Below are 10,992 nucleotides of genomic sequence, written 5' to 3' on the forward strand. Positions count from 1 at the left end.
GTTGTGCAAAACATTGCTTAATTGATGCAAAATTGGACATGTGTTAGTGACTGTCTTTACTTGTTTTGTCAGTGACTGCATGCATGAGTAATGTAAAAGAGTACAATCCACATGTCATGTAATTCCAGGTTTGTTCATTCATTCATTCAGGCCCTAAAAGTCTTGTGGCACATAGGAAGGAGGTCTCCTTGCATGCTGTTTCAGTAGCATGGTATATTTTGAAGGGAGGGGCTGACATTGCTAGTCCATGTTTGAGACACCTCCTCAAACATGGCACTCCCATTCTACCTTGCACATGTACTTCCCTTCTCCATGTATTTATCTCGAATCTCCCAGTTACTAATGTTAATGTAGCTCAATTTGAAAAGTATACATGTACCAGCAATTCAACTGGTAGCAGCCTCACCGTTGAGCTGCCGGGACATATTAGGTAACAAAAACTTAGTACATTGTTGGCATTAGCAGCTTATCATCTCCTGACTGTTCAGTGATTGTTAATGCTGGATTGTTTGCTGGCAGATAGTCTTCAGTTGTAGTACATTTTCCAAGGCATTACCATGTTTTGTTAAGACTATCGCTTAATAGCTTGTGTACCCACAAACAGTGACTTTAATCATCCAATAAGGTGACATGCAAGATGCTTTAAGTCACAACATCCCCCAAATTTGACACTTGAAACACATTAAGCTAAGCAGTCAGTTCAGATTTTGTTAAACGTTCTGTTGCAAAATTCCCTGTCGCTACACCTTAATAACTCCAAGCACAGCGAACATTTCATAATAACTGTACTCCATAACTTTACTAGTTTGGGTTTTCAGACAATATTGCGTTAAATATATATATTAGGCAGTATGTTATAATTATTGTAGTAAATACATGACATTGTATCACTGGTACAAATATCGGTCAAGCGTAACCAGCCACATTATTGATTAAGGTAGAAAAACTTGTAGTTTCATTCTTCAGATCCCTTCAGGCATAATGGCAGTCACTGTTAACTACTGTAACGACATTGCTTTCCTATTCAGCTTAGTACCAGTACAGTCATGTACATGCTTTTGGGAAGTAGATTGTCACTTTGCCAACAGCATGTTGAATTTGTACATTCAATTTGATGACATGTATGTTCTAGTTTGTGATATGTTATGGTGATGAGTATTGTGATTTGGAATTATTACCACTTCAAGGGAAAACAGCCACTTAGTGTATGAAAACCTCATTGCAGGCTAGTAAGTAGTGCTTGATGATATGCATATACATGATGGTACATGTATTTCCATGATTGTAGTACAGTTATGTCATTTGTAGTGTCACTGCATGGGATTGCGCCATTCTGAGTTTCAGACCTACATTAAATTCAGTGCCGAGTTAAACATGATACCCCAACTTTTGATAGTGGTCTTAATGTCACCAATTGATGTACTTTAAAAAGATAAAGAAATTTACTACTCAAGACTATTTGGAACAGCCCATCATTCACGTATTACATTGAAATTGTTGTAATTATCTTGCCATCCCCTATCAATTTTGGTGATTCCATGCAAGTTTCTTAATGTGCTTCATTCTTGAAATCTTCATCCTCTCTCAAATCTATTATCATTAAGTGTTGGAAGAGCCCAGTGTTCCTTGTTATTATTTTTTAAGTCTTTGACACCATCATTCTCTTGTGTATTTTACAGAGAATTGAAGAGGTTCAGGCTCTACGAGAGGAGCTCATCAGGCTGCGTGCTGATGTCATCAACCTGAAGAACCGAGAACCAGCCGTGCCTTCTGAACCATCTCCACCAGCAAGACTACTGTTCTTCATACGCAGTCCTGACGATGACTTTACCTCGCGAGCCACCCTAAACAAGTGGGGCATCTATCAGGCTTACAGGTAATAAACCGACTAAGGTTTCTCTCAAGACAGGAAGAGAGTCATCCCACCATCATGCTCTCCCCACTTACTCCCTTACCCAGGGGAGCAAATAAGGTGCTATATGCTAAGTTCACATGTGGCTACAGTCTTTAATTGTGACTTGTCTGACAGTATTTTCTTCCCTCTAGAAGCCTTAGAATACCTTCCATTCTAACTTGAAGTCATGAAAACCATATATACTGTGGATGGGGGACAAATCCAAACCATCCAGAGTTCCATATAATGTAGGTCCCAAGTAGTTTGATCACAGTACTGCTTAGAAGACAAGCATTTCTCTCAGAATATATTTCACACTACCATGCAGTAATATATCTAGTATAGGCCTGGAGCAGGCTGGCTTGTTGGACCTGATGCTTGATGAAATTATGGCACCTACATTGCTGTATACACACTTTCAAAACCTCAGTATACCTGTTTTGAATGAATGTTATAGATAGCTGGATATAACTCCAGAAAAGGTTTCCATGACCATGCTCCCATTGGAAACATGATTTTGTGATATTTTGTAAGTTGGTATTTAAAGTTACATTGTGACCCGACAGGTGAAACCTTCAGATGAGGGACATAGCAGATGTGCTGCGGTAGCATTATGATTTATGTGACATTGTCAGTTGATAAAAGTAGGTTTTTGGCTAACACGCAAACATATGGCTTGTACATGTACATGTATGTGGATTTTGGCAGCATATGGAGTATGCGGACACCTTTTTAGTGTGGGCTGTCTGCATATACGACAGGTGTACGAAGCACGGAGTCTCCGGCTCGGGTCCACTCTCGATGTTCTGTTTCCAGGACGTACAGAAATGGCAATAGCATTGGCCTCTCATCCTGTATATACAAGCTGATAGTCAATCTGCTCCCCATCTGCTGTTTTCTATCTTCTACCTGTTTTTTATTATGTCGCGTCGCGTCTGGCAAGTGTGAAGGGCTTGTTTTACCAAACTAGCGGCCGGCCGCACTTGTCCCCCATCTCTCCTGACCAATCAGGAAGTCTCGCCATCACTTCACACAGAGTCAGGCAACAGATGTGAGTTGAACAGAACAAATAGAAAGGTGATAGATCATATTTTTTCCTCCACTGAACATATGTGCATAAAGATAAGTTTGTTGGCAAAGGAGGAGGAAGTGACAAAAGGGAAGTTCTCCACACATTCAGGCCCACAGCTCCAAAGCGTATACACGGTAACAGACTGCAGAAAGCTTTTCCCTTTCCTCTACCTTTTCTGCATTGTTTCTGTTGAGGGAACATATGGTTCTGTTTGTTTAAATAATTGCTTTTGAACAGGGAAAAAGTTTGTGGCAACAGTGACAGTTATAGCAAATTCAACGAAAGTGCTGACTTAGCATTTTCAGGTCATGGTGCATTTGTGTTTACTAACTTTAAAGATATTCCCTCTCTCACACAATGTTAAATGTAGTGTAAGCCAAAACCAGGAAATTTTCCTCTTCTTTCTGAATACCTTGAAGGTCTCACATTCCACTTTTAGGATTAATTGGTATTCAAGTGCCTCTAATTGATAAAGATACCCATTAAAAACGCATCATGTAAATACATCTCACATTTGTCACTGACTTAAGCCTACTGTACATTAAGCTAGGCATCTCTGTATGGCTTTTAACACCATCTTCTGTACAACAAATTGTTATTAGTGGATGGAGTCAATGCTATTGTCTGTATTGAATGTTATATGTATTTTTGTCTTCTCTTCTGGGGGGTTACATAATACGTACATATTCAAAGTATAGAAATAATGTGTAACTGCATTTGTATGTCTTGATACAATGAGTTCTAGGTTCAAATCAAGGAAAAATTGTGGAAGACAATGTTTCCAATCTGAGGTAGTTCTAACTAGTTGAATAACTGCAGTACATGATGTTTTTAGGTCCCAGTTTAGTAGAACCAATGTGCAATATTTGTAATGTTTAAAGAGCATTTCTTTCTCCATAGGTGGTGGAAAATCAAGCGTTGCTGGCTACAGGTGTTGGAAAAGGAACACAGCCCAACTCCGCAACCCAAGTCTCCCACCCCCAAACCTCCACAAACTCCCAAGCACGATGACCAACCACAGCAAAGAGGACGCACCCCCAACAGACGAACCCCCACCCCAAGTGGGTCGAAGGCAAAGAAACAATCGCCGACCCCAAGGAAGGATGAAGATGAGGGGTCGGATGGTGATGATTGGGGAAAGACGGACGACATAGATCCCTTTCCATTAAAATAACTTGTTTGAAGTTGTCAAAATGTTACAGCAGTGGCTTAGCCATACACTGATACAGATGTACATGTATGCCTTCTCTTTCATACAGCATGCAGCTTTTAGGCTCTCCATTTATGGTCATACCATGATCACATGACCTTGAATTACTATGTTCATCACTGCTGATTTTGTAATCATTTGATGTATGTAACTATGTAATATGTATGTTTAAAGATTTCACTACCATCTCTTGAAGTAGAAAAGTAAGTATCATAATCACATGTATGCTGATAAAGTTTTGATTTATTAAGATTGCAGTGGCCATTTCTGGCAGAAACAACACATATCGTCTCTGGTTTTGTACCCACAAATGTATATGTCTGTTGAGAAACTTGGCATGGATTTAATTATGTCCAGACCTGCCCAACTACAGTTAAAGAAAGTAGAATAAACTTGATTTTTAGAATGATAGCCTGTTGCCTTGTAACTCGTAAATGTAGAAATATTACAGCAGAAAAAATGATAATGAATAATATATATTTCATAATGCCATTGAGTATATTTATAAAGAAAATTACTTGTGTATCCAGATATTTCTGGATATTTGTTAACCATACTCGTCTGTTAATATGAAAGTCAAGCCAAGATTGTGTGTATGTGACATGTTTTTGAATGAACAACAAAAGTATGAAATTGCTTGCCATTAAGAAGTACTATAAGTGCCCCTTATCAAAAATACTCAATATGTTGCATGCCATATTAGTGGTGTTTTCCTGTATCCTGTTGTACATAATATGCATGTATAAAAGATTGTGACAAGTATATTGAAATACCATTATATTTTGAGGGCAGCATTTAGCCTACCATATCCTTTCGTTTGTGTTGTTGAATGTTGTATAAAAAGAAATTATAGTTGTACTAGTCTGACTTGTGAGATGATTTATCAAAATTAATTTTATGAATTGGTGTTGCTTAGCTTGCTCCATCTAAATTTAACCAATATGACAGGTTGTTCGACAAGTTTTCGGATACAAATGTCATTTCTGTCCTTTATTTATGCTCAAAGATAGGTCCTGTTTAATCTTTTGATTCTGATGGAACATTTTAATCATAACATTAAGATGGTACCACCAGTTCGTAGCACTGGGTAACACATTTAATTTTACTTTCTATATTTTGTATTTGATGTTTGCCCCATTGTTACTTTGATACTTACTCATATATAACTGAATGTTTTTTTTACGTCGATGTAGGTTAGACATCCAGGTAATAAGATACGCCAAAAAGTAGTTGCTCAAGCAACTGGATATGGTTTTGGAAACGGCCAGACGTTTCGGATAGAATCCACTATCCTTCGTCAGTGACACTTTAGTGACCTGAAAGAAACAGGTCGTTTATACTCTAACTATGAATGAAGACAATTTCAGTTGTCCAATAGGAACCGTTATAAGTTGTACCGTTATAACCGTGAATGTTGTTTTGTTTTGTAACAGAGATTTGACTTCATTTTATTGTTAAAAGGATTTGCAGCGTGAGTTAAGATATTTGACTTCTATCATTCCTAAATCAGTTTTATTCTCTGGAATGCCATCTTTTATCGATAGAAGTGCTCAGGATACCCCCGGGACCACTTAATTACATTGCTATTAACGTGATACCATATCTGTAAAGGTAAATGTATCTAATAGTATTTGTAATTGTAAAACCGACTCAGACCGGTGAAGATGATAAATGCCATCTGTTAGTGACGGTATATACTAGTAACTAAACATAGCCGTCCATAGAGGCCATAGCCGTCCATAGAGGCCTAAGAATCCCGATTTACGACTAAAAATATATGTCAATGCAGAAATATCCTTCAAGGAAAGTAATGGTCAAAATTTGCACATTAGAGTTAACTAGAATATACAGCTGTTAAAACTCAAACATTTTGCCATATGCGGGTGCAAAATTCTTTTTGCCCGCCCCTTAGTAAGGTTACTTTCTTGTATTCATGTAACATTTTATTGACATATGTATATGAAGATTTTATCAAATTTGTGTTTCAGACTCTAGTGTGTATTTTTTTTTTAAAGTTTGTTGTTATTGAGAATTATTGTAAGTATAAAAGAAAAGATCGTGAGTTCAGACTTTGACCAAAGAGTACTTTTATAGCATAACGCTTGCCACAGTGCTATTTAGGACACGTCGGAAAAGGGCTGACAGTGCGAGTGTGAATAATGCAAAACCCCTTTGCCTTGCTATTTGCGCTGTACATAATTTAGAGTATAGTGTTTGCCCTCTCCTCCTAAAACAAAAACGGCCATGAACCGCCTTCACGGTAAATGGTACAGAATGACATACAAAGAGCTCTATTTTGGTAAAGGAGAGGCATTGTGAATCGGCAAGTATTTACACACATTGTTGACTTTCCACTTGCCTAAGCTGACAGGACGTCGTAAAAGAACAGACAAGCTTGTAGCAAAGTCCGTCCGCCGTTATTTGTGAGTTTCTTTTGTTGTGTTTTGTGTCTAGATACAAGCCGTACTGACGTGCTTCGACAAACGATGCCCGACAAATGTTTCTACTGATATTAAATGGTCTATACTTAAAATATGAAAATAAAGTGTTGCGACTTATTTATCTGCTGTTTAAGTCATTTTACCTGGTTTACTGTTATGTTATGAAATGACAAAAATACTAAATTTGTCTGAGCTTTATGATATGAATGTTGTTTGGAGACGTTTGCAGTGTATTTAGCCCAGAGGCCTTGGGTTCACGCCAGAGTCGGTGATAAAAAGTTGACTTTAAAACCTCATGTTTTCATCTGAGGTTTACCCCGAAGCTTTGCAGTTGTGTGTTGTTTTAATGCTATCAATGGGGAATTGATTTAAACCAGGTGACGGTAAGGCGGTGATGTGCGAAAAGAAAATGCTGACTACAGGTCTTTCTATGTATACACGTGTGTCAGAAAGACACCGATATACGTGTGTGGTGGTATACTGGCTCTAATGTATTTTAAGTATAGTTTACACGTGTTCAAATGATTTATATATGTAGTATATCCTTTGTGTTGCTTGTATTATTGCAATGCGTGAAGTTTGGACCAAACAAGTGGCCGTTTACCTCCGTGGTTTGTAAGGCCGGTGTTGTGTTACGGAAGTAATCGCCCGGCAGAGTGTTTGCAGGGTAATATTTGACTACCGGTCCGTGCAGAAAAAAATAGGTGATATATACCACATGCAGTGAGCGATAACAGACTGGTCCATTTAGAAATAAGGGGTGGACCATAAAAAAGGGGGAAAATGCCCCATGATTTTGATGACCAAAAATAAAAATAATAAAAAATTATAAAGATGTACAATACCTTACCAGAGAAAAGACATAGGGTCCAAATGGCGTGGTCAGACAAAAACACAGGGATATAATATTTGTCCATCTTTCCCTCAATGTCTTCTGGTGCAGACCTTTGCTCGCTTCCAGGCCAGAAGTTAACACGTTAACGTTGGTCAGTGCATGGACGTTATATCTCTTTATAACGTCCTTGGTCAATGTGTGTGAGTATGCAAATACGCCTGTCTGGATCCGTGAATCATATAAGGCCATAGCAATTGAATTTCCTGTGTGACGTTCTCTTCACTCCAAATCTAACGCGAGATTGTGAAAAATGCAAGATGTGCAAAGAAACTAGATGACTGAATTTTAAAATTAGAGGCCATAAGCGTCGTAACGAAAATTGAAGCGATAAAGCGTCTTATCATCGCAACAATCCACTATTCCTGTATTTTAGAAGTGCAATAAGTGACACTTTTTGGTTGCCCGGTATCACTATGATTACACTCATGGCTACCAAACCAGTGTCGCTTCCACAAAACTTTGCACCCATTGTCATATTGACCATTCTTTTCTTTTTTTTTTCTGATGAAATCATTGCGCTTGATTGTCATTGATAAATTTGTGCTGTGACCATAGCGGGAGTTAGCCATACATGTATGTGCAATCGGTGACTTTGCGCTCCTTGCTAAAATGCTAGCTGGATTATAGACATCTTCGACTGGTGCCATGGAGCGCATATGCGTCCCAACCATTAAGAGCCCTGTAGCTACTTTAAAATATATGCTTAGAGATAAAACAATGTAGTTCTCAATCCAAGAGCATTCCCCAAATGGGACACTATATGTTGAACCACTTATTTTTTTTTTATATTCGATTATCATTCTTCCTCGTACTCAGATTCAAGGAGTAACCTAAATTTAACATGATACGAATTAGGATTCATTGCCTCATCTATTGCTTTATAAACTTGTTTTGACAAGGACGTTGCGGATTTTGACTTCTACTCAAATGTACATTAACGCCAAACAACGATCTTCTGTGCACTACATATTTCGTAGGAGCACGTATCACTACTCATCATCATCATATACAGACACATCGTCTTGTTGTGTTTGCCCAATGAGTCATATTTTACTAACGCGCGTATACCTAACATGGTCACTTGCGTCGTAGAAAAGTCATTCTGCTGTATTTGAATGTCAGAATAAAGTCTATTCGATCGTCCGTGTGCATGGCGAACTTTTGTGTTTGATAATACCATTTGATTACGTTTCTTACTTTACAAAAGAAGGTTTAACATTTCGCGTTCATTAACAAACGCCCCTTCCTTACTCTCTAGGATGGTATGCCCGTAGTGCCCCCGTCTACACTACCAGATCTGAACTTTGACCCAGTCCCCCAGGTGCGGAACCCCGTACATTCTTGTGTGTCATTAATCATAGTCCTTCCGTGCCCTGAGATGTAACCTTTACTTCAGGTACAGGTCGATAGTCTCACGCTAACCCCTGACGTCACTGTTTATTTTTAAACCGCCTCATCTCGAAAGAACTGCAGAAAAACGCTGAGTAATTGATCCAACTTATCGATAATGTGCGTTGCGTTGGGCATATCTGGTCGTTGTGATAGTAGGTAATGATAGGGGCATATTTTCGAACCGGTTCCTGACTGGGCAGTTTGAGTGAACGAAAAGTATAATATAAAAGGCAAAAAAACGTCTTTTTTTAAAGTAGTCATGAGCACAATAATCGTTGCGTATTTTCGTGACGAACACTTCTATTTTCAAGTGTGTTCAACAGCCCTGACGGGCCCTAGTTCAAAATTGTCCCCCCGGCATATTATAGGTGGAAATTCTACAGAGGGGAGAGCGTAATAAAAAAATTGCAAAATCCTCCAACGGTCATAAACACACAATAATCTACAAGATTCTTAAGTGACCAATAATCAATGATCGTTGCTTTCTTATCTGTTGCCACGACCTCCTTCCAGTGGAAATGGGGTCTAAGGATATGTTGAAAACCACATACGTTTGTCAAGAGTGTTATATACGAGTTAGATATATCGAATTCTCCCTCTTACTACACTCAATCTCTATGGATAACTAGTTAGCTATATTTTCATTATTTCAAGAAATTTCTGCGCTTATCGATATCCAAACCTCTCCACGGACTATCGCAAGTCTGACCAGAAGTGAGGATGAATAAGATTTCGAGTTCTTTTTCGCGACATTTACGGCGACAGATTAAGTGCCTGTGTGGTGTTATGCTCGGTAGGATGTTCTGATCATGACTTAGACCCTCTAGATCCTTGGTTTGAAACTCGCAGTAATTTGCACGACTTTAATCATTCCACCCACACAGGGTTGAAAAAAAGTGCGGATCCCTGGATATGGAGGTCCGGCCGTGTTTGAGGAGAGTCACGCTCCTCAAGCACGTTACAGAAGCCATAACACTTACCGAAGAGGCGTTCCTTCCCAGTGTGAGTGGATCAGGTAAATCTGCCAGGATGTACATATTATATGGCATCTTACACTCTTCATATAACGATCGCCTCTGTCTCTAATCCCCGTGGGCTTGTCTTGAATTATCTCAGTCTACGTTACCCCCATGTATGTACGTATAGATATCAACAAGTTGGGCAGTCCATTTCTCCTATCAAGACATTTTGACATGTATTATATATTGTAAACTTCTTTTGCCTTAAGTAATCTAAACTCAATGGTCAGCGGCTATAACGTAGGCTACACTTTGTTGATAACTTGGCGATCTAATCCGCGGTAGGGTATCATGGTTCTACCAAGGACGTTATATGAGATAACGCCCTTGATTCTACCAACATATCGATAATGCAGCTTTTTTTCGGAAGAGACGTAAGTTGAGGCCCTGTGTACAAGGAGGCGCCTCGAGTACTCAAATGTAGCCTCTACCAGACTCCCCAGGTTGCAAACTGTACTCCTCGGCTAACCAACTCCTTTGGTGTTTTTTTTTTTTTTTTTTGTCAATTTGACTAATTGCTAATATTTTCCAGCGCCCGTAGGGAGCCTGGTAAATGCTACTCAAATGTAGAAGCAAATATATTGAATATTAGTCTCCGTACAAAAGTCAGAATCATATGCATGATTTTGTTATGTTTGTTTGCATAACCATGTTTTATGATATGATATCATTGGTTGAGATAAAATTGCACTGCATTGTTGTCAGTATCGCGAGCCATTGATATCTATAATATCCCAATTTTCAATAAGTACAATGTACAAGAAACGTATATCAAATATCACCTGTGCTAGTATATGTATTGCATATATATATATATATATATATATATATATATATATATATATATATATATATATATATATATATATGTATATATTGAAGAACAATTTATGTCAACATTCTTTAAAACAGAGCTACTCTATTTTTTCCGATTCGTCTTTCGTAAAAATAAGTCTTAAGCGTTACATTGTGTAGGAACTACTGTTTATGAATTTACAAGGCCATTATAAAATTGATTTTTGTGTTACCAATTTGTGTTAGCTTTGTTTCAAGCGCAATTTAAAATTCA

The 10,992-nt window shown here is 38.3% G+C and overlaps 1 protein-coding gene across 2 annotated transcripts in view; it reads left to right on the plus strand.

Moving 5' to 3' along the window:
* LOC118428874 (coiled-coil domain-containing protein 154-like) overlaps positions 1–6,705 on the plus strand; it is a 27,083-nt gene extending 20,378 nt beyond the window's left edge. The window contains exons 16-17 of one of the 2 annotated variants that reach the window (XM_035839115.1): positions 1,680–1,876; positions 3,867–6,704. In XM_035839115.1, the coding sequence (XP_035695008.1) occupies positions 1,680–1,876; positions 3,867–4,140 (471 nt within the window). In that variant the 3' untranslated portion in view covers positions 4,141–6,704. Of the gene's footprint in view, positions 1–1,679; positions 1,877–3,866 lie in introns of both variants that reach the window. The other variant, XM_035839116.1, reaches the window with a different exon arrangement.
* The last annotated feature ends 4,287 nt before the right edge of the window (positions 6,706–10,992 follow it).

Source organism: Branchiostoma floridae, chromosome 13, assembly GCF_000003815.2.
Source record: "Branchiostoma floridae strain S238N-H82 chromosome 13, Bfl_VNyyK, whole genome shotgun sequence".
Taxonomy (NCBI): Eukaryota; Metazoa; Chordata; class Leptocardii; order Amphioxiformes; family Branchiostomatidae; genus Branchiostoma; species Branchiostoma floridae.